Source organism: Equus przewalskii, chromosome 29 (assembly GCF_037783145.1).
Source record: "Equus przewalskii isolate Varuska chromosome 29, EquPr2, whole genome shotgun sequence".
NCBI classification, from domain to species: Eukaryota; Metazoa; Chordata; class Mammalia; order Perissodactyla; family Equidae; genus Equus; species Equus przewalskii.
The window spans coordinates 44,830,780-44,854,198 of NC_091859.1; the positions used below are offsets into that span (position 1 = coordinate 44,830,780).

General features: G+C 57.5%; 1 protein-coding gene across 2 annotated transcripts in view; it reads left to right on the plus strand.

Annotated features, from left to right (window-relative positions):
• TAFA5 (TAFA chemokine like family member 5) overlaps positions 1–23,419 on the plus strand; it is a 248,878-nt gene that overhangs the window by 200,121 nt on the left and 25,338 nt on the right. For both annotated transcript variants that reach the window (XM_070600655.1, XM_070600654.1), the window contains exon 3: positions 6,231–6,358. In XM_070600655.1, coding sequence (XP_070456756.1) covers positions 6,231–6,358 — 128 coding nt within the window. The remainder of the gene's footprint in view (positions 1–6,230; positions 6,359–23,419) is intronic.

Below are 23,419 nucleotides of genomic sequence, written 5' to 3' on the forward strand. Positions count from 1 at the left end.
GAGGGGATGGCCAGGCTGACTCACTGTCCCCCACCCCCCACCCCTGGCAGCAGCAGGTCCCTAACGTTCTCCAGAAAAGGCCCTGGAAGGAGCCACACAGCTCGTGTGGCCGTCATTGTGCTGACGTAATGAAACCACCAGGACGAGGGCACATGATCTCCAGTCTCCACACGCATCCAACGTCTGGGCCTCTCAGAGGCAGGACAGCCACAGGGCCCAAGGCCTGGACATGCCCCCTCCACGCTGGTCGTTTCCAGTGGAGCCCGCTGGTCTCTGCCTCCCAAGGGGGCTGTGCCCAGGGAGAGCGGCTCTAGCCAGATGGTCCCCAAGTGTGGTCCAGTGGAAAACTGTGCTGGGGGAATGCGAGTGCGTCCTTTCTCCTCCCTGGATGAGGACTTTCCTGCCTTACTGAGATAATAAAATGTTCTCAGACGTTCGGCGATGAGAACGTTGCAATTTTTGTCATGGAAACGTCCAACCCAGTGTAGCGGATGAAGGCCCAATCTCCTTTGAAGCTGAGCCTGACATAGGTGGGGACCCCACCTAGCTGTCCACTGCTGGGAGTCAGGCTGGGGATGGGGAGTGGCAGGAAGAGAGTGTCTGGCTATTTGTCAAGGTCGCAGCCGCTGCCGCATGGTGCTGAGCCCTGCTCCCAGGGGCTGGTGCGCTGACCTTGATTTTTGGTGAGTCCAGCAGGATCTTGAGCAGCAGACAGTGGCAGGTGTGGAGGGGTGAGTGGGGTGTTCACTGTGCGTGTCCCCCAGGCATGTTCCTGACGCTGGTGAGGACATGTCCCTGGCGGTCTGCTGGGACCCGAGCATGGGCCCCTTGTTGAGGACCCTCCCTCGGGTCCGCCCACCATTCTGGTGGTCTGGCATCATGCAGCCCCCTTGTGGAGTGCTGCCCTGTCCCTCATGCAGATCACTGCCCTGACTGCTTGGGTGTGTCCCCCCCCGGCCCCTCTGCCAGCCCTTGTCACCCGTGGCTGCTGTGATCCGACTTCTACTCCAGTCAGTTTGCTTGACAATTTTGGCAAATTGATCTTTCAGCCAACTGACCAGGAGTGTCTGCGTAGTGTCCAGGACCTGCGCCTGGCCAAGCCTCCTTCCCAGCATGTTCTCCCTACGCCCAGGCACACACAGGCCCGGCTCCTGCTCCCCTCCCCAGACCCGGAGCCCTGGCCGCCCCACCCAGCATGCACTGGCCTCGTGGCCTTCAACGTCTTCAGTTCTGTCCTACACGAGTGTCTGGGCAGCAGCAGAGCTTCCTCTGGGCAGCAGGGGCCTCATGTGCACGCAGAGGTGTCTCGAGCAGTGAAGCCTGAGCCCCAGACCCCCATGCTCCCTGCCAGAGAGAAGGGGCAGGGGGAGCCCTGCAGGTCTATACCAGCACGAACATGCACGGTGGGCAGCAAGTCACAGAAGTGCACGCTGTGGGTGTGTGTATGCACATGTGTATGGACATGTGTGTGCCCATGTGCCATGAAGACCCTGGCTGGGGGTGGAGGGGTGTGTGCTGGGTCCTGGTGGCATCTCTGAGGACGTGTGCAAGGTGGAGGGAGTGGGGCCTACCCCAAGGCCAGGATGGATGGAGTCCAGGGGCTGCAGTGTCCTGTCAGAGGCTCAGGACTGGTGGAGCTGGTCCATTCGGGGCCCTGAGGTCCGGTCTGGACAAACCTGCTCTTTCCCAGATCCGGGGACAGGTACCGGGGATGCAATCATGAGTGGGACCCCCTGTTCCTGACCCACCGTGGACCGAGGAGCCTCCCATGGTTGTGGCCTGTGTACAGGCCGCGACCACTGTCCCAGAACCCAGCTGTCAGCCACTGTCACTCACATTCCCTTGGCACTGCCAGCCCTCAGTGGACGCCCCCGCAGGCCGAGAGCTGCCTGGACGTCGGCATTGTGACAAGAGGCATGAAAGACCCCTTTGTCCTGGGGACGTGGTGGCCCAGCACCGTGCCTCCACGGCCTGCAGCAGGAAGCGGGCCCGGGCTGAGTGAGCCGAGCTCCCGCCGCAAACAAGAGGCGTTGTGTGTTCAGCGCTGCCCGCTGGTGCCCTCGGCTGGGCTGGCACCTGGCACGCCCAGGCCACCACTGGGTGGGGGACAGGGGCAGTGCCCGGTGACTTGGTGTGTCTGCTTGTCAGTGTGTGTACTTGTGAATGCACATGTGTACCTGTCTGTGCGTGTGGGTGCTGTTTGCACACGTGGGTATATGAGCATCATTTGCAAGTGTGCATTTGTGTGACTTATGCATTCCTGTGCATGTGCACACATGTGTACACGTGTGGCTGCAGCATGGGCAGGACCATCCCCCCAACCTGAGGCCATCAGGACCCCGCCCCTCACGCCTTTCTCCCTCTTTCTGACCCTCGACCCCACCGTGAGGTAGACACATCATTTATTGGTCTCTCTCCTGGTGGCAGAGGGGCCGCGTGCCCCCATCTCCCAGATCTCAGAGCTGAGTGTGTGAAGGAGCAGGAGGATGGAGGGGAGGAAGCAACAGCCCCATGTGTGCTTCCAGGAAGGTGAACTGGGTCTGAGTGGAACAGAGGGGGATGTGTGGAGGGCTGGCTCGTCTACCCCGGCGTCCGTCCACCGTCCCCAGCCCGTAGTCCCAGTGACTGTGAGCGCCTGACAGTGAAGGATGCCTGTTTGTGAGCACAGACCAGCCGAGCCTCGTGCTGGGCACTTGCGCCCGCACCTTCCCCTTGGTCCTCCTGGGTTCCATGCTTCCCTGGGAAAACCAAGCCTGTGGGATGAGCACCGCTTGGTTGAGGCCCCGGCTGGCACCCTGTAGTTCAGGATTTGAACCCAGGCCCAGGCCTTTCAGCCAGCTGTGCTCACTCTGGAGCCTGGCCCCATTGCAGTGTATCCCGCAGACTGGCCAATGTGGTGCGGGCATCGGGACCCGACCTCTAACGTTGCCCGTGCAGCCTGACTGCCTGTCACTGCTGCCTATTCCCGATGGCTCGGCCCCTCTGTGCAGCCCGGCAGGTGCTGCAGGGCCTCCCAGATCTTGAAACGTCATTTCCCTCCTGCCTGATCGCAGGGAAACCCCTCGCCTGTCCTTCGGGCTCTTTGCTCAGGCATTGCTCATAGGATTCCCAGGCATCAGGGGCGTGCATTTCAATCCTGTAGCTTCCTCACGGGTTAAGGTTTGTACTCATTGGTGCCCAACGAGGTTTTGTGCCATCTTTTACTGTCACCAAAATGATGCATCGGGGACAGTAGGGCGGCTGTGGGGACTTCTGCAGGAATAATGAGCGGACGAGGGAAAGAGGCCCCAGGGAGGCATGCTGGTAAATGCAGCGGGCTCGTCACGCCGCCGGTCCTGGGGGCTGGATGGAAGTGCGGAGGGGGCTCCTCCCAGAGCCAGCGCCCGCCGCGGCTCTTCATCATGGAGACGTTTTCAGGGCAGCCGAGGGGTCCCGTGTCCCCACGCGAGGCAGCGAGCAGAATAGGCGCCTCTCTGTCCCGCATGGGGAGCCGCTCTGACCGGCTGGAGCCTTTCCCACACTGACTTTTCAGTTGAACGAGGGACGTCTCCAAGTCCTGGGGTCTCCCTGGCTGTCTTAGCTGTGGCTTCGGTGACAAAATACCATAATCTTCAAGGCTTAAACACAGACGTTTATTTTCGCAGAGTTTTAGAAGCTGGAAGTTGGACATGAAGGTGCCGGGTGATCCGGTTTCCAGGGAGGGATCTCATCCCGGCTGACAGACAGCTGGCTGCCCACTGTGTCCTGGCATGGTGGAAAGAGAGAGAGAGAGAGCTCTCTTATGAGGACACTAATCCTGTCAGATGAGGACCCCACCCCTGTGACCTCATTTAACCTTATTTACTTCTGTAAAGTCTCCACATAGTCACATTGAGGGTTAGGGCTTCATCATATGACTTTGAAGGCACGTGATTCTGTCCGCAGCATGGCCTCGAAAGGAGTTGGTCTCAGGCTCTTGAACAACCCACCTCACTGGCTGTGGATAGAAAGATGCCTGGGTCGAGCCCGGGGTGGCAGCACACTGCACACAGGGCCCGCTGCTGTGCCCATGGCAAGCATAACTAATCAATCCCAGAACTCTTCTGGGCTGTGCTCCCTCCAGTTCTTCAGGTGGCTCATAATGGTTTGTCAGAATTGGCAACGACAAGCCAGTCCCCTGGATGCCATTCTTAGTCTGTTTTCCAAACTGCCTCCCAGGTCCACCCCTTTGTTAAGACTTCCCAAATCCACCTGCTGTGGAATGGTCCCAAGGCCCACGCCCTCGCTGGGGTGGGCTCTCTCCCAGGTCCCCTATGGCCCTTTACCCACCACTCTTGCAGAGACAGTTACTACCTGCGGGGCTGGCTGCATCATTGGGGGATCTCATGGAACATGGAAATGCAGGGACCCTTTTAGAAATTATTAAGAATTTCAAGATATGGAAACAGCACAGCATCAGCCAGCACTGGCCCCTCTGAGCACAGATCTGTGTGTGCTGCCCAGGTGCACACCCATGGAGCCCCCTGCGCCATCCGGTGAATGCCACGTCTGAACACACATGAGCATGCACACACGTGTCTGCAAACCAATTGTTTACATGGTTGGTCCTCTTTCCCCTGCTGCGAGAAATCTCAGTGAAATAAGGATCCTGGGCAGCAACAATTCTAGGTGAGGTACACTGGGGTCCTTTGATTTCTGTAAATAAAGGAAAACATATGAAATGGAAAAGAAAGCCCAGGAGACAGCGGCTGGGGAAGCTGGGGGGCCTCTGAGCCTGTGCCATGTGTGGGGACAGGGGACCCTCCCCGCCCTGCCAGGGTGGTCAGTGAGGCTGCATCTTAGACGCCAGTTCTCTGCTTCTCGGGGCCCAAGGGGACCAGAACCTCCATTCCCGGGAAGGAGGAGTTCCAGCAGGGATAGCACGGAGTACCCACTCCAGACCACCTGGAGGACAAGCCCCACCCGAAGAGCAAGCAGGTCCTGAGACCTTGGCATGGACGAGAATTGGGAACGGGGGATCCGCACGGCCCTCCAGCTCCAGGGCAGCGTGAGGGTGCGGTTGGTGTCCTTGCATCCCGCGGGCACGTTGTTTTGCTCTGTGAGCGCAGGGCCAATGCGTGAAGATGCATCTGTTTTCCCATAACCCGGACCCCAGCCTTTACCTCTCCTTTCCCTGTGAGATCCTGGGTTTCCTCGCGTCACCACCTGGGCAGCCAGAGTTGGGGGTAGGCCCTGGTGTGTGGGAGCCTGCGTGTCGATAACTTCGCCTGGAGCTAACCTAAGGTCTGGCAGGTCTGGCGTCCCACCTGTATGCCCAAGCTTTCTGACTGCACGCCCTCCTCTGCTGTAGATCCTGGTTTTGTGAAAGTGTGGCCAACGCAGTCATACGTGTGGTTAGAAGGATGTACACCTCGTCCTAATTCAAAAAATGGCCAGTAGTCCTGAGGTTCCTTTCACGACGCCTACGTGAACACGTTCTGTATCTATGTTATTATGAAGTCCTTGCTTCTAGGCTTTTCCATCAGAGAGGACTCTGCAGGCCGCTCACCACCTTGAGCCGCAGGACAGGGGTGGGTTCCCCGGGAAGAGAGAAGCACAGCTCTCCTGCCTGGAAGAAGTTGGGTTGGAGTCACCGTGCTATTCAGGGGCTCCCCCGGGGTCTCCCTGCTCCTGTCCCTGCACCTCCCTCCCCTCGGGTGAAGACAAGGACAGGGGATCCTTAGTCTTGGGTCCTGACGTCGCTGGCACTGGAGCCAGGGTCACCCCCAGGGAGGGCTGTAGTCACTGTAATGTCTGCTAGTGCGTCAGCCTGATGGCAGCCTCAGCCCCCCCTTCTGTGGCCCTCACTCCTGGCACTGACCCAGGCCGTCCCCACAGCATGTGGGGGGTGTCCTGACCAGGAGCACCCCTCCCCTTGTCCTTTCCTGGCTGTCAAGTGGAGTCCAGACAAAAGAGAGAACTAAATTGTCCCCCCGGGAAGGGGCCGTGGCTGCTCCTCGAGCCCTCAGTAACTGCTTACTGAGTGGCCAGCCGCAGAGCCAGACTTGGGCAGTGAGCTGTCAGCTAGGAGACCAGGGGGAGGAGCCGACCGGCCAGGCCGCCCTGACTGGCACCAGGTGCTTCCCACTGGGCCGTCCCATCCCTGGTGTCCGGCGCCGAGACCCAGCACAGGGAATCAGGCCACGTCGGGTACCGTCCCCGGTCCCAGGTGAGCAGAGCAGCGACTGACGGGCTCTCCCTTCTCTCCGCAGCACGGATCATCAGAACGAAGCAGTGGTGTGACATGCTTCCTTGTCTGGAGGGGGAAGGCTGTGACTTGTTGATCAACCGGTCAGGCTGGACGTGCACGCAGCCCGGGGGGCGGATAAAGACCACCACGGTACGTATGTGGATCTCTTTGCCTTCCTGTGGGGGCACCGGGAGGGGAGAGGGCCTCAGGTGGACACCAGAGCACCCGAGGGGAGGTGGACCCGCAGCGAAGATGGGGATGGCCAGGAGCCAGTCGCTGGCTTCCTCCTGTGGAGAAGCCACCAGTCCTTGCCTCCTCCCCATCCTCCTCTCCACCCTCTGGGACCGAATCCTCTGATGGTGGGTCCCTGGGCTGTCCCCGCCCAATCGGATGGTCACTGAGGTTGCCTGCAGGCTGAGCGGCTGGACAGAACCGCCCTCAAGGCTTGTCAGCCCGTAAGTTACCATCCAGCCGTGGAGGATCCTTGGTGAACAACGTCTTGTTTCTGGGGTGGCTGTGCTCCCAACTCCAGGCTAGAGAAAGGGTAGAGGCTCCGCAGAGGAGCCTCAGAAACCTCCCGTGGGGCGAAGGGGCCTTTAGAGAGGAAGACTGGGTGGGAGGTGGTGGGGGTCTCCTCCTGCCCCAGGCACCACGTGGCTGTTGAGAGCAGAGACCTCAAAAGCCCCTGGGCACGTCAGTCCCTCCCAGATCCCACCGAGGGGGCACACTGTGGACACTGGTTCTAGGAGCTGAGCCCGACCTGGTGCCACGCTGCTCGCCCACAGGCCAGAGGCAGAGGGGCGAAGGGGCTCTGGGGCCGACCTCTGAGACCCTTTACTGAAGGTCAGTTCGTCAGGGCACTCTCTGCGATGGTGCCACCTAGGGAGCTGGCGCCGCCCTGCTGCTCGCATGTCCACCAGGGGGACGCCGGCTGCTCCACAGGCTGAGGCCTGCCCGGCGGTGGCCTCCACCTCCTGCTGGCGTGTGAGTCTCCTCCAGGAATTACGCAGAGAGGTGGGGCCGTGGCCCCTCGGGACCAGAGGGAAATCTACCCGTGGTCTCCCTGCTCCTGCCTTAGCAGCCTCCGCATGAGAGCTCAGAGGGGCTGTTCCAGCCGTTTTTTTCAAGAGGCCAATCTGATGTCGCTGCTCCAAGGAGAGCCTGAGATGGTTTGGTCCCACCAGGTGGCAGGCGCTTGGGGTTTGAGCATGTGGCCTCTCGGGGCAATGATGAGGGTGAGGCTGTAAAGCCGTGAAGCAGGCTGGACGCTGCGCGTCGGATTTCTCGGAGGCCTCTTGTGCCTGTGGGAATTTGGGCAATTCAGCCTTGACGGCAGCTTCTCCTTCTAAGTCCTGGGCCTGGCCTGGGAGTGCCCGCCCCGAGCTCGCTGTCTGTCGGTGCAGAGTGTTGACGGCTGGGCTGGGGTGAGCCATCCTGGGCAGCCCAGTCCTGGAACTGCACCATGTGCTTGTCTGAGCAGTTTGCTGTGGTTGTTTACCCGCATTCGAGACAGCAGCCAGTGGTCCTGCCCTCACACCTGCGAAGTGGGCTGGGATCTCCCAGCTCCTTACCCACCACCTGCCTTGCTGCTCCAAGGGGCCTGGCGGGCTTCTGAGGTGTGGCTGCCACCTCCACGAGCGTCTGAGAGGAGGTGCTGACCTTTCTAGGTCACATCTGTGTGCCGTTCTGGAAAGAAGGAGACCTGGGGACAAGCAGACCCCTGGGCGGCTGAGGCCACCATCCCTGGATCCTGGGACCCGAGGGTCAGGGTGTGGATGCCCAGCAGGACCCAGGCAGCCCTGTGTGCCGGAGGCTTTCGAATGAGTACCCAGAGGAGGTGAGGCCTGGAGGGCAGGCCCCAGGCCACCTGCCCACTGTGGTATCCCTTTGCAGATGCGTCCTGTTTTCAAGCTGGGGGAAGGTTCCACTCCTAGGAGTCAGTCCAGACAGGCGATGATAGGCCGAGTGCCTGGGAGGCCTCTGTCCCTACAGAGGGACAACCCTGCAGCCCCAGGTACCAGTCTGCCAAGGTGGCCATGCGCCCCGGGGTGTGGCTGGGTCAGGCGGCACTCAAGGCCCCACGTGTGGCAGCTCCCGTCAGTGTTCTCACAGGCGAATGGGGCTTCTCGTCTCATCAAGGCCCCGAGCCCTTCCCAGCTCCCTGTGCTCTGCCCCCGGCCCCTCGGAGGATCTGTGGGGACAGCTGCATGGAGCAGGGGCACCGAGCACCCTGGCCCGCAGCCCCTTCAGCAGGCTCGGCCCCCCTCTCTCTGCGGGCGCTCTTCGGTTCCTTGTCTCACTCAGAGAACTGTGCTGAGACTGGGGCAGTCGCTGCTCTGGTTCGGCCCCACAGGCCTGGGGGCTCACAGTCATCATGCTTTGTAGCCGTGAAAATTATAGCTCAGAGAAGTTGAGCGACTGCCGACGGCCCAGTGGTCAGGATGCTGTTGGGGCAGGTTTCAATCTGCTGGGTCTACCCACCTCAGAAGCTGGCCCTGGGTTTGCATGAGCCCCACGCCTCTTCCAGCTCAGAAGGCAGATTCTCTGACCCACCCGCCCCAGAGGGCGCCTGCTGCTGTGGCAGGTGTGCAGGCAGCGTGTCTGCTGGGCCGGGGGCAGCAGGAGAAGCCCGCGGTCCAGGTGCAGGAAGGAAGCCTGCAGCACCAGGGCACATCAGGGAGGCAGGCTCCCTCTCAGGGTCCTCGGCTCCCCTGCAGGGGACAGTGTGAGCACGTGGAGGCACGGCCCTCCCTTCAGGGCGGAGCATTGCAGGGGGCTCGGCCACCTCCCTCCTACCTGCTGGCTGTGGTGTCCTATTTCCACCAGGAGATGGGCCTTGGCAGACCCCATTGAGTGGCTGTGTGATGATGCCAGGGGACCCAGTGGGCTCCGTTATCTTGTCAAGCATCTGGATATGGGCCTCTGGCTCTAACAGAACCCTGGCCTGGGGTGACCTGCTTTCACAGCTTCCTTACAATGTTAGCAGAGCTCTGGACCCAAACACCACATAATTGGAACCTGTAATCCCTCTTCCAGGATTGTATCGTGATTCTCTTCTGGATGGTCAGTTAGCGCTGTGGGGTTTCACGTATTACCGTAAATTGGTTTTCTGTGAGGTGGACTTTAAGTTACCTGATGATCGGTGGGCCCCATGACTGCCAATTCCATCCCAGCTGCCTGTTCTCAGCCCAGGCCCTCTGCAGCCACAGCCACAGCTGGAGATGGCAGACACCCCGACCCCACCTTGTCATGCCCCACCCCTTCTCCCATGGGCTGCAGCCATTCCCACAAGCTGTCAGCTGCTGGAGGGCAGACTCTGGGCCTTATGGTCCACTCCTCACTCGCCCCGGGCCTGCAGGAATGCATGGATCCACCGATGAGCTGATTAACTGAATCCAGACCCCAGCCATGTGCTGATGTTTGCATTTCCTAGATCACTGCTTTTCAAAGTGCAGGTCGTCACCCCATTAGCACATCATGAAATTAATGTCATGGATCATGACCAGCATTTAGAAGGAGGAGGAAGTGAGAGAAGGAGAATATTTGAGTGCATCCGTGTCGTGGGGTGACCACGCACGCCCACTGTCACAGCGTGAGGTGCGGTCGTGTTTGTAGGCAGCAGAGCCAGGCTGGGAGCCCACTGTCCTGAGGGGGATGCAGGGGAGGACCTGGCAGCTGTGGTGGCCTTCCAGGCGCTGCCTTCTCACTCTGTCCTGCTCTGTGGATGTTGGTCTGCACTGGGCAAGGTGACCCGAGTGGACATCACAGGATCTCCCCAAAGCCAGGAGCAGCACCCCCACGTGGGTCCTGCTCCCTGGAGCCAGGCTGGAAGCTGGCGGTCAGCCCTGCAGCCTCCTGTCCCTCAGCCCTGCCCGGCTCTGCCCCTCGCCGCGATGCTCCTGAGCAGACGGAAGAAGAGGGAAAAGGCTGGGGGTCGGAAGTGGGGAGTCAAGACCCACGCAGCGAGCAGAGCGTCCTCCTGCCGACTGCTGCTTGTCTCCGCAGATGTTAGCCTGCCAGGGCCGCAGACCACACGTGTTAGTGGTGTTCCACAATGTTCTGATCAGTGCTCCCTTGGCCACAGTTTGTAATGTTATATATTGCAAGATGCTCGATGGCAAGCTGCTGTACCATCTCCTAAATCAGAATAAAACAGCCCGGTTGAAATCCATTTTTCAAATTGCAATTAAGGACCACGTTTGGATTCTGTATGCGCAAACACCCCGTTGTGGGGCGCGAGGAGCACTTGGTGGGGTATCTGTACAGTTCTGTTCAGGAACTTGGATCTCATGGAGCTCATTCCGCCAGAGCACACTTTCCCGAGTGTGGGGAGATGCCAGGAAGACGCCCAAGCAGCAGCTGCCTCTGATCACGTTTGCGCCTTGACGTCCAAATTCTGCCTCGGCCCAGGCGTCCCAGGAGTGCACCGAGGCGAGATGTGGATGGCTCCCCGGGGGTCTCCGTTAGACGTGAGGAAGGGGCGCCCTGGTCTGCTTGGTACCCAACGGCCCAGCCAGCAACCTGCTGGTCAGCGCCTCTTGCTTCTTGCATCTGGCCGTAAACGAGCTGCTGACTTGGCCAGGCAGCCCTGCCTGCAGCCTGCCAGCTGGTTCTGGAGGTTAGCGCTCCCTGCAGACAGAGCCACATGACGGGAAGGCCCCTGGTGGGTTTCGTGTCCTTGATTCTTGTTGCGTGCTCTTTGTTAACGTCTCCTGAAATGCTGAGCGTCATCCACTATAGCCCTGGTCTGGAATTTAAGAGCCAGCCTGGTAGGGAGGGTCCCCAGCCCCTTCTGGCTGCACATTCCCACTGACCGAATGGACGGCTGGTCTTGTCCAGGCCACCCATGCAGGCTTAGTGCCCGTTCGAGCCAGGAACTCCTGCCCTTCAACTTCCTGCGAGCTCAAGGGTTCAGGAGGGGGGCAATCCTGGGAAGACCCTTTTGCAGAAAGCCAGCTTCACCCAGGGCGGCTCTTCATTCTTGGATTCCAAATGTATCACCCAAGGGCCTCGTGTGTCAGGTGTGGCCCCCACTGAGGATCCTTGAGAAAGAGGGGCCGGGGCCTTCTGCTCCAGAAACATGCCCACCGCATGGCTCCAGACATCCACAGTCAGCCAGGGTTCAGGGAGCACTCCCCCAAGCCGGGCAGTCGCCCAGGGCTGGACGAGGAGAAGGAGGAGCATGTGGGGCCCCACACACCAAGCTCCACACACTGGGCCCTCACATTGGTGCTTGTTCTCAAAGGGGAAGTCCGTGGGAAACTTAGCAAGTGCTTGCACCAAGATCATAGTCAAAAATGATGGAACACACGTGTTGCCCACTTCTGCCATCTGGAAACTCTTACAAAGTGACAGGACACAGAAAGGGGAAATGACACAAATCCACACACACGATAAACAGGAGAGGAGATGACAGCCACGCAATCTTGAAGGGTGGAAGCGGGTGCACTTAGCAGACCCTGGAAGAGCAGAATCCCGAGAGCAGCTGATTCTGCCCTCCGTCCCTGATGCCCAGGGGTCGGGATGGCAGGTACCTCTGTGTGTGGAGTGGGGCTGGGCTGGAACAGCGGGGCCGGTGAGAAGGCTGCAGGAGATCCCAGATCCTCCCCACCCTGCCGCTGGGCCGGGCAGCCTCTGCCCTACAAGAGACCGGACCCACTGGAGGCTCATGCCAGAGGGAAAGCACACTCGATGGACTCTGGACCCCATAATGCCAACACCATGGGTGGAGGGAACGTCCTGAAAACCAGGAGATTGAGTGGAAACTGAAGTCCTGAGATGGGAGAACCCTCAGTTCCTGGAGGCCTCGGTCGGGACGCTGGGGCTTCTTTCTGGGGAAACTGACTGCACGAGTTTTCTGTGGCTGTGGTGACAAGCGACCACACACCTGGTGGCTTCAGCAACAGAAATTCGTTCTCTCACAGTTCCAGAGCCAGAAATCTGAAATCAAGGTGTGGGCAGGGCCGCGCTCCCTCCAGAGTCTCCAGGAGAGGGATCTTCCTGCCTCTCCCAGCTCCTGGGGCTCCCGGGCTTGTGGTCACATCACTCCAGTCTCTGCCATCACATGGCCATCTACCCTGTGCATGCCAAACCTTCCTCTGCTCCTCTTATAAAGACACCAGTCATTGCATTTGGGGATAAATCACAGATAATTTCTTCTTGAGATCCTTGGCTAATTACCTCTTAAAAGCCCCAATTTCTAAATAAGGTCACATTGCGAGGTTCTGGATCATGGACATGAATTTGGGGGGACCCTATCTGACTTACCCACTAACTTACCAAGCCAGAAGCAGAAACCTGGGTGCTGTGCGTTGCGGTCCGGAGGCTTCTGTGAAGCCCACTATCTACCCGTCGGCTCTCAAACGCCACACTCTCCACATGGGTGGAAGGCGGGGGGTCACCAGGGAGGGAGGCAGGAACCAAGTGGAGGGAAAAGGACCTGGGACCTTGGAGGGACGGGGGCACCAGCAGGGGCAGAAGAGAAGGCAGCACAAACAGCCGACAGACACACAAGCACAATGAAGCCAGCACGCAACACGGGGACGTGAGAGTCTGTGCCAGGACCCAGAAAGGTGGGCAGCTGAGGTGGACACACGTGCTCTGCCCCTTCTCCTGGGAGGGGGCATCCAGCTCCCCTCCACTCACATCCAGCCCTCGTCACTTGCTTGATGAGTAGAATGGTGCAGTGGGGACCTTTGGGGACTTCCAGGAAGCTCTGGAATACTGGCCCCAGACCCCTGGGCCCATGTAGGAGGTCTAATGGCCCCGAGGCCACTGTGCCGAAGAGCACAGGAGAACCCTGGGCTCCCGGAGGAGGGAGAGGTGCTGGCCAGCCCTCTGCTGTCCTGGCCCCCGCTGACCACGTCATCAAGCCAGGCCCAGGTGTCCCAGGAAGCAAGGCCGAGCTGTCACCCTATGCCCCTGAGTCCCAGGTTTGTGAACAGAGAGACCTTCATGGGCACCGCTTGTTACACAGCAGTAGCTAACTGAAATTAAATGAGCATTAGGAAGACAAAACGCTTTTGGAAATTACGTCTGTGTGTGTAACAGAATTTGTTAAAAATCCAGTAGGGTGTTTGGGGCATAAAGTTAAGGAAATCTCAGAAAGCCAGAGAGTAGAATTTTTTTCAAAAGTAGGAAATAGGAAAGGGAAAAATAGACGATCAATTCCAGAGGCCTGAAGAATACAAGATCCAAAAATAGAGATAAGTGAAGGAGAAATTATCAAAGGGATATTTCCTAAAAAAATTCTCAGAACTCAGCGACGTGGACTCCCCGTGAAAGTGCTCACCTGGGGCCGGAAATGAAGGAAGAAAGCCCATCCTCAGGTGGAGCAGCATGAAATTTCAGGCTGTGGGAGATGAAAAAAAAATTCTAAAAACTCAGAGGGAAAAAAAATAGGTCACATACAAAGACTCAGACCTCAGAGTGCCTCTGACAGCTCAGCCGCATCGCTAAAGCCAGAAAACAGCAGCGCCGGCGCCCAGGGTGTGACCGTCCACTGGAATCCCATGCCAGCGGGACAGGCCATCGGGGTGAAGGGAGAGGGCTGGGCGGGAACTCCGTAACTGTGGGAACCACACCTTCAGGGCAGAGGGACAACATGCTCTCGCACAGGTGTGCCCCCACTCTTGGCTCTGTGCCCTCATCCTCAGGAAGCTCGGACCAGGGGCTCCAGGCAGATGAGGGGCGTCTGGGATGAGGACAGTTCCAGGAAGGTGAGGTTGGAGAGAGCCGTGGACCGCCGTGGGGGGCCCCTCAGCAAGGCCCGCTGCAGGATCTCCACGGAGAGTCTTCTCCAAGGGAGGGGGCAAGGAGAGGATGCTTCCAGAAAGGTTGTGGATAAATTCCAAATACATAGGAAATCTGGGAGTGAAAATACCCTGATGAGTTCCCGGGAAAACAGAAAGGGAAAATCATCCTAGGATACTCTGTGGAAATTTCCAGAGCTTTGAGCCTGATCCAACGTTCCTTCCACGTGGATTCCTTCCCTGCATACTAATTAAGCCCCTGTTACCTGCGGGTCACTGCAGTTGCCGTTGGGGAGCTCGCCAGCCCTGCCTCCTGGAGCCTCGCATGGTCATCGGGCACAGCTTCCCAGGGAGGGACGGCTGAGCCGAATTGCCCGGGAGATAGTCGGGAGAGCGTGTCCACATGGGCCCTATCCTAGGGGCAGCTCCTGAGAGGCCCTGGCTTCTTACAAGCTCCGGGATCCAGGGCGTCACCAGAGTGAGTGAGGCAGGGCCCGGGGGCTGTATGGAAGATGCTGGAATCCGTCCTGAGCACACTGGAGGCCCTGGAGTGACTTGGGGAGTGACAGAGTGAGCTTTGCCTGTGTGAGGCCAGCTCTGGCCGTGGAGTTGAGATCACTCTGCCTGGGCAGGGCTGCAGGTGAGACACCCTGGCCTCAGCTGGAACCGAGGGACCCCTGGGTCTGCAGTGTACATGAGGGGACAGGGTGACAGACAGCGTGGTGCAGGGAGGGTGGGGAGAGGCGGGTGCCAGGATGGATTCAGGCTTCCCGGCCTGTTCCTCCCGTGGATGCCCGTGGCTGCTTCCCGGCCTTCACTCAGCCAGCCCTGAACCTCTCGGCAGCTGCCATCAGAGGTCAGAGGGAGCCGGGGCTCACTGAGGACACAGGGAGGCCAGCGTGGTGGAGCACCCAGTGTCATGTGGGGCAGTTTGGAGGCCCGCAAGTGGGAACAGTGGTGGCCGTGTTCATGGAGGGAGGTGAGGTATAGTCCTCCCCCTGGCAGCTGACCCCACCCACGTGAGTGACAAGGGGAGGATGTGGTGTAGCTGACGTGTGCGGGCCCTACTGTGCACCCTGTGTTTGCCCCCATCTGAATCCCCCCCGGGAGGCCGGAAGTTTACTTCCACCAACAGAGCACAGCCCGGGCTGTGGGGCTCCCCTCCTAGGCCCAGGGACACCCAGAAATTCCCGCAGCCTTTCCGATGCTGATGGCATTGGGCCTATGCACGGCCTAGGGTCACATGCACCCCCAGTTTCCATCCCCAAGGGGAGTCCTCCCCATTGGTCTTTTGCTGGGAACGTCGCCCCTCCCTGCCCAAGGTGGCAAAAGGCTCCTTCACCTGCAAGCCCCCGGACTTTGGGGAACACGGGGTGCAGTTTGTCACTTCTCCTTGACCGGCCTCGCTCTCGTCACAGCTGGAGGCCTTCTCTCCCGTCCACCCTCAGGCCGGCCATCCATCGCACCAGCCAGCATGTTCTGAGCACTCCTCTTTGCCTAGCCCAGGCCACCCTAGACCCTGAGCACTGTTCTGAGCCTGAAGGGACACACGTTTAGTCCATTTCCTGAGCCCAGGTCCTCAGGGGTCCATGGAGCTCCTGCAGACAGGGTCAGCCCCCAACTCCAGCCAGGACCTTCTGCAGACAGGGTCAGCCCCCAGCACCTGCCAGGAGCTCCTGCAGACAGGGTCAGCCCCCAGCTCTGACCAGGAGCTCCGCAGACAGGGTCAGCCCCCAGCTCTGACCAGGAGCTACTGCAGACAGAGTCAGCCCCCGGCACCTGCCAGGAGCTCCTGCAGATAGAGTTAGCCCCCAGCTCCGACCAGGAGCTCCTGCAGACAGGGTCAGCCCAGCACTGACCAGGAGGGCCAGGCCTCCGGGAGGCATTCAGTTGGTCTCCGCTCTTGAATGAGCCATCCCAGTGATTAGAAGCGTTTATTAGAGAGCCCAGTCTCAGCGGCCATTGTGCTTCTCAATCTGAAAACCAATAAAAGGAAAATGATTCCGAACCCCCAGGGTGTTGGCCTGGGACTTTATCGACCAGAGGTCACCATCAGCCGCCTTCTGGCGGGTCTTTCCGTGTCTCCTTTGGAGGAGGGTGATGACTGTCCCTGAGGATCAGCTGGGGTTTCCATTGTCCTCCTGGGCCCCCACCAGAACCCCCACCTGCCCTGTGCGCTGAGGGCCTCCAGGGGCTGCCCATGTGCCGTATCCCCCTCCTGGTGCAGCTGGGGAGGGCTGGGGCTCATCGGCGCCCCAAAGCGCCCATCTCAGCAGAAAAGGCTTCCTCCTGTGAACATGGCCATGGGCTGGCCTCTGCTCCCTGCTTCTCCTGTTTCAGAGAAACACACACAGGGATGCACCCTGGGCGTTTTCTGAGATGGTCCCCCGGTCCGGATGGCACACTGCCTCCTGGGAACACCCCTGGAACAGAGAGATGGTGACAGAGGGCGAATGGGGTTCTGTGTTGATCCCGGCACCTGACAAGCAGATCGGCTGTGTCACACCTCACCTCACCCAACCCCCCTGACCGGGGACCAGGGATGCAAGTGAGGGAAGCTTAGCCCCTGGGAAATGGGCCTCCAGGGGTCCACAGCTCCCGACACGATGGTGCCGTCCTCCTCGTCTGCACCAGCCGGGCCAGCGGATTGCAGAGGCTGAAGACGAGGTGCAGAGAGCAAGGCTGGGCTCCAGGGAAGTCATCAGAACTCAAGAAAGGACACGGGGTGCTGTCGGATAATCCCAAATCCAGTTTGCACCATGTAAGAACCTCTTGCCTTAGACGCAGTGGGTCCCCCCAGGAGGGAATTGGTGGACATTCGTGACACTTGTGTCTCCGAGTTATACGTCTCCGCATAAGGAGAGAGCAATGATTTGCCTCTCTTGGACAATCAGGATTTTCACCTGGATTTTCTGTTCAAATCTCATGTGCGGGAGCACGAAGCTGAACCCCTTCTATCCTGAACCCATGAGGACTGTGCTTCTGGCACCCCCTCAGGGCTCTCCCCTCCTGCGGCCAAGGCCAGCTGGAATCACTGCTAGGAGGCTGCGGAAAGTGGCCCCTTAGGATAAGATCGGAACTTCCTGTCCTCTACTGAGAGTTCCGGCTGGCGCAGACCAGTGGGAGACTCGGCCCCAGCCACTGTGCGGGGGCTCGGCCTGCTCTTCCCAGGGAGAGTCCTTGATGTGAGTCATTCCTCCTCATCTCGGTGCCGGGCTCTGCGCTGTGTGTCTGTGCTACGGGGCCACCCCGGCCACTTGGAAGGATGAGGGAGACAGAGGAGGAGCCGGCTGTGCTGTGAGGTCTACAGCTGAGCGGCCACTCGGGCAGGGCTCAGAGGCTGTCCGTTATCGGGAATTTGCTGGGATGGTGTTTACAGTGGGTCCTGTGGAGCCTGGACGGTGCACAGGGTGTGGCCTGGGTGGCCAGAGGAGAAAGGCCCCTGAGGTCAGGATGAGGTGCAGCAGCAGGACGAGTGAGAGGAGAAGTGCGAGGAGCAGGAGGGAGGAGAAAGGAGAGAGAGACGGGGTGGCCCCAGCCTGAGCCGGACCCTCCCGTCTGCCCTCCGAGGAGCGCCTGGCAGTCATCTGGATCCTCCATGATACGACATCTTCCCAAGGGCCAGAGGCTTTGGTGCAGGGGATTCTGGATTATAGTGTCTCGAGAGACGGAGTGGATGGCGGGGACTCACCCAGAAGTCACTGTCCGTGCACAGAACTGCTCCTTTCTTCTGCACAAACAATGAGAAGCACCAAGCCATTACTCTGATCGCCGTCAACAATCCATCCCGTGTTGTCTTGAATGGCTGCTATTCATCACCACAATAATAGTGGACGTTTTAACAGAGTCTGTGTGTAAACAGAAACGCACACGGCCCGCACGGCACCCGCTCGTGTTGTGAGCAGTGACATTCTTCATTTTCTCAGCAGCAATGAGCCCCAAAACAAAAAAATTGGTTTCACCAAGCCCACGTTATTTCCATCGGCGCTTCTGGCCAATTTCGTAATGGGAGACGTTCCACGCTGGTAGCTATTTACAGTAATTGTGCAGCATTAGTCTCAATTTTCCTGAAAGCAGTTGTTCTTCGAATGGTTTTAAATACATAAATGGTGAATAGTTCAATGGGAGGATGTGTGCCCAGTGGAGAAATCCAGCGGGTAGGGGGCAAGCCCACCACCATGGGGTTGGGGTGTTCTTGCTGCCAGAGATGACCAGCAGCCTGCCAAGAGGACCGGGTCAGGGTCAGGGTCAGGATCATGGTCAGCGTGAGGCCTGGGAAGCTGAACTTTGGTTCCTTGGCCGTATCCTGGGAGGCCTTCCCCTCGTCCCTGTAGGGCAGCTGGATCACATGACCAGCACCTCAGTGTTGCGGGATCCCCTCCCTTCCCACCTCTGTTTCTCTGCCCCTGCATCCCTTTTTGGCTGCATGTTGATACTGGGGATGCCGGGACGAAGCACCTACAGCTCTCAGATGTCAGGGAGCCAACGGGCCTCCTCCAGAATCCCAGGAGGGGCTGTTTTTTGGTGCCTGTTGGGCCTGCAAAGATGGTCATTGCTTAGGACAACTCAGAAGTGTTTGCTGAATACATGAATGAAATGCTGACCTCAGGAGGGCGCTGGCCAGATGCCCGTGTGTGTCCCACAGTCAGGGCAAGGCAGGGCAGGGAGGGGCACTTCTGGTCAAAACCATCCTCCGTCCACAGCGGGGGGCCTGGTCTTGTTCCTACGTTCCGGTGGGGGCCACATTCTCCCCAGGTTCTGACTTGCCGTTGGTTATGACAGTGACTCTGAGCCTGTCATGGGGTAATGCGTGTGCCCTAGTGGAGTCAAACGCTGGAAGACGTGGGAGGGACACGTGATGCTGTCGCCCGCACGGTGCCTGCATGTGAGGCCTCTACATCTTTCCTGCGTGCTGGGCGAGGTTTCTGGGCAACCCACTCCCTTGGCCTGGATGTCATCTAGAGAAATCCTGCTCACAGTGCAGCCCACAGATATTCTGGAAAATTGCTTCTGAGTCTTGCCCCAGACCCCTGGGTGTCGGTGCCCCTTGTAACTGTCTGGATGAATGGACACTAGTATCACACGCTCCTCGGGCCATGTGGAGACCCAGGTGGAGACCCCCATGAGATCCGGGTTCCAGGGACGCAAGCGGCCCCAGCTGGGCCTGCCTCAGACAGCCCAGGTGTGTGTGTCCGACAGGCGCCCTGCTGGGATGAGCTCCACCTGATGGGCGGAGCTCTGGGATCTGAGAATTTCAAATGGTCCCAAATCTCAGCAATCTGAGGAAGGCTGGGGCTCTGCCTCAGACAGGGGAGGTGCCCCATCGAGGGACCTTCACAAAATAGCCTCGCGGAATGGGATACCCGTTCTAGAGCAAGCAGCCGTGCCAGCCCACCATGCCAGGGATGGAGGCAAGCAGCCGCGGGCCATCCAGGGCCTGTCAGCACCCATGCCACATGCCGAGAGCGCTCTTGAAGTACCCGAAGTGAAAGGGGCCCCTGGAATGTGAGCATGGCCCTGTGGTCCTGCAAGCACGAGCCTCTTGCGTTGTCTGCTCAGCAGTGGGCCTCTGATAAGGACAGATGAGGTTTGAAGCGATCCCAAGTTCCCGTTAGAGCTGTCTGGGTGAGTTCCACTTTTTGTTCCAGGTCTCATGAACTCCTTGGGCACAAGGTCCTGGCAGAGGGCTTGGAAGCGTGTTTTTTCCCTGTTGGTCTAATGCGTCCTTATAACCTTCAGATGACCTTGCTTAGTGAGTTATTTTTTCATGAAGGACAAAGGGAACTTTGATGGTTCTTCACTGTGCTGTGAAAAGTAAGACGGTGTGTGCCCGTGCCCCTCACCCCCGGCTCTGGTCTCGCTGGACCAGTGCCCACGTTGTTGTGTCTGTGCGCTCTGTCCTTCCGGTGTGCCCAGGTGTGACCCGCTGTTCCCGGCCCAGCGCTGCTGACCGGCCCCTTCCGGACAGCCCCTGTGTGCCGCAGTGGGGATGAAATACCGCATTTGGCTTAGATGTCTGTTAAAGATCAGCCTTTAAAAATGAAATAGAGGGATCCGTGTCTCACTCCAAATTACTTTAAATGTCACCTCCCCATTAAACCTGAGACATACCAGTGATGCAGGAGCTGGGACGGTGTCTACGCCAGCGTCGTCACTGCCTCGGCTCTGTCACTGGGTCCCCTCGTGTGTCTCCCCCCTGAACCAGAGCATCAATCAGCCTCACCAGGCACCATGCGTGAGGGCACCTCCCTGCGCCTCCCAGCGTGCGAGCCCTCTTCTGGGGCTGCCGTCCTTGCACTTTCTGCATGGGATCGTCCCACAAGGGCGACAGTCCTCACGCACACTTGGCTCGATGACCTTGTGGAAGTCGCTTTAGTCTCTCTGACTAAAGTCTCTCTGAGCCTCAGTTTCCTCATCTGTAGACGGGGTGAGGATGTCCCCAGGCTGACCTTACAGGGTCTTAAGGTGGTGGGAGTCTCTGTGTAGGTGACAGGATTGTTGTTTTCCTTGTGTGGCACCTTCCAGAATATTCTGGAGTGCTCACGTTCCCAGTGGCTGCCTCAGGATGAAGCCATACCCTGGGCGCCTTCTGGGGAACCTCTTGTGCGTCTGGTCCCAGGGGCTGTGTAGCTGGAAAGCCCCAGGGCCCCTGGTCGTGATGCTGCGCCTCCCAGTTTTGTTGGCTTTTGGTGGCATCTGGCCTGTGGGGTCATGTTCCCTGCGGCCTCGGCTGTCCATAGGACAGATGGGCATGTGACAGACGAGGCACAGATGAGAGAGAGACTGCAGCTTCCTCTCCCCGCGACCTTGGCCACCTGTGCCACGAGCAAACAATCTTCTCCGACATTTGGAGAAGAGAGGAAGAGTCTGGCTCCTGCTGCCAAGCCGCAGAGATGTGGCCGTGGCTCTGGATTAACGTGCAGCAAACTCACTGTGCGTGCTGCACAGCCTCTGCCCAGCTCCCCATTCAAGATAATTTTTGGAAATAAGAACAACTGGCAATAGCATCATGATTTAAAGAAAAAGAGGAACGTGGGCTGAGGGTCTGGTGACATCCCCACGGGAGCACGTCCAGGGCAAATGGGAGGAGCCTTCCTGAGATGCCCTGTGTTATCCCCTGAGCCTCGCCTCTGATGATGGCCTCCCAGAATGCAGAACAAGCCTGTGACTTCCTCCTGGTGCCTGGGCCTGGCCGTAGGACCTGGGGACTCCTACAGGGTTCAGAGAACCAGCAGGCAGAGCTGGAGACCTGCCCACCCAGGAGTTCGACTCCCAGCAGCGTGGCGAGGAGAAGAGGTGGGTGAGCTCACTGGAAGGGGCAGAGTTAGCGGGAAGAGCACTCATGTGGGGCGGGAGGAAGCAGGAGTGCCGGGGCACACCGGGCCTGTGTTATCCACTCAGATCTCCTTCTCCAAAGAGCAGAAACTCCCCAGCTTAGGCAGAAAACATGGCCCCCCAAGTGGGAAAAGAGCCCACTGGGAGCCACCTCCCGCTGGCTGGAAGCCTGTTGGGTGTCTCTGCACATCACGCAGGCCTCCTGGGCCAGCCTGGAGGCGGCAGGGCTTCCCCCACTCTGGGAGCTGAGAGCACGGAGCCTGTTGGCTCATTCCAGGCCGAGATTGGCTTCTGCCTGCTTAAAAGGGAATAAAAAAAGCATCAAAGCTGAAATTCAAACATGAGCCTGTGAAAAAATATATGCACCATCCATGCAAAAGTAGACTTTCTCAAGATTGAACGACAGAGTTGGCTCTGAAAATAGTCCTCTACGGTAAACAGATGAGTCTTCAGGAGACCCGCTGCTTGTTGATATCAAAGAGGTGCAGGAGGCTGTGACTTCTGTGATCCAGGAGCAAGGAACCAAAAGGAAAGAACGTCCAGGAGCGAAGGCAAAAATCCCAAGGTTTGCTGTGTGAACTGGGAGATGAACACGAAGATACCCAAAATATTAGAGTGGAATGGAGATGTGTATAAGAAGCTGCAAAGAAAAGAACTGTCACTGCAGAAACCAACACAGGGATGTGGGTCAATCTCCAAACCAAGAGAGAACTCATAAGAGAAAGCTTAGAAATGGAGCCAAAAAGAAAGAAGTTGTAGGTATGGAGGCCAGAGGATAGACGTCTAACCTAAGAAAGTGGACGCTCCTGAGGGGAACCCAATGGCAAGAAGGAAGAATAATCAGATTAGGGTGAAGACAGAGTGTTGGAAAGAAACTTTCTGTAGCTGAAGAAAACCCCGCAAAATAAAACAAAACCATCCTGGACCTACGCATCCCATGGCAATGTCTTCAAGTTGAAAGAATAAAAGAAAAGCGTCTAGTCATCCAGCTTATATCAGAGGGAAAAATAAAGACAGAAGGACAAGAATCCACAGAAGCTTCAAGGGCTTGGACGAGCCACCCTCTGAGCTCAGTGACACCTGGAACCAGAAAGTGAGGGAGGATTGTAACCAGGGATCTGACGGAAAAGTCATTTGACTTATGAACTCAGTCTTATTTCTAGTTGTATTGTTTTGACAAAGGGAATAAACAGGACAGTTTAAATTTGCAAAGACTTAGAAAGTATGCCACCCAAATACCTTTCCTGAAAAATTGCATAAAAGATAAATTCAAGCCAATCAAGAAAGAAATCAAACTCAGGAGCTGATGATTGCAAAGGTCGTAATTAAGAAGTCTAATAGTGACTGTTGAATACTACAAAGCCATAGTAATCAAAACAGCATGGTACTAGTACAAAAACAGGCACACAGATCAATGGAACAGAATTGAAAGCACAGAAATAAAACCACACATCTATGGACAGCTAATCTTCGACAAAGGAGCTGAGGACATACAATGGAGAAATGAAAGTCTCTTCAACAAATGGTGCTGGGAAAACTGGACAGCCACATGGAAAAGAATGAAAATTGACCATTCTTTTACACTATTCACAAAAATAAACTCAAGATGGATCAAAGACTTAAAGATAAGACCTGAAACCATAAGGCTTCTAGAAGAAAACATAGGCAGTGCACTCTTTGACATCAGTATTAAAAGGATCTTTTCAGATACCATGTCTTCTCAGACAAAGGAAACAATAGAAAGAATAAACAAATGGGACTTCATTAGACTAAAGAGCTTCTACAAGGCAAAGGAAAACAGGATTAAAACAAAGAAACAACCCACCAATCAGGAAAAAATATTTGAAAATCATGTATCTGACAAATGGTTAATCTCCATAATATATAAAGAGCTCACACAACTCAACAACAAAAAGTCAAACAACCTGATCAAAAAATGGGCAGGGGACATGAACAGACATTTTTCCAAAGAAGATTTACAGATGGCCAATAGGCACATGAAAAGATGTTCATCATCACTGATCATCAGGGGAATGCAAATCAAAACTACACTAAGATATCACCTTACACCTATTAGAATGGCAAAAATAACCAAAACAAAAAGTAACCAACGTTGGAGAGGGTG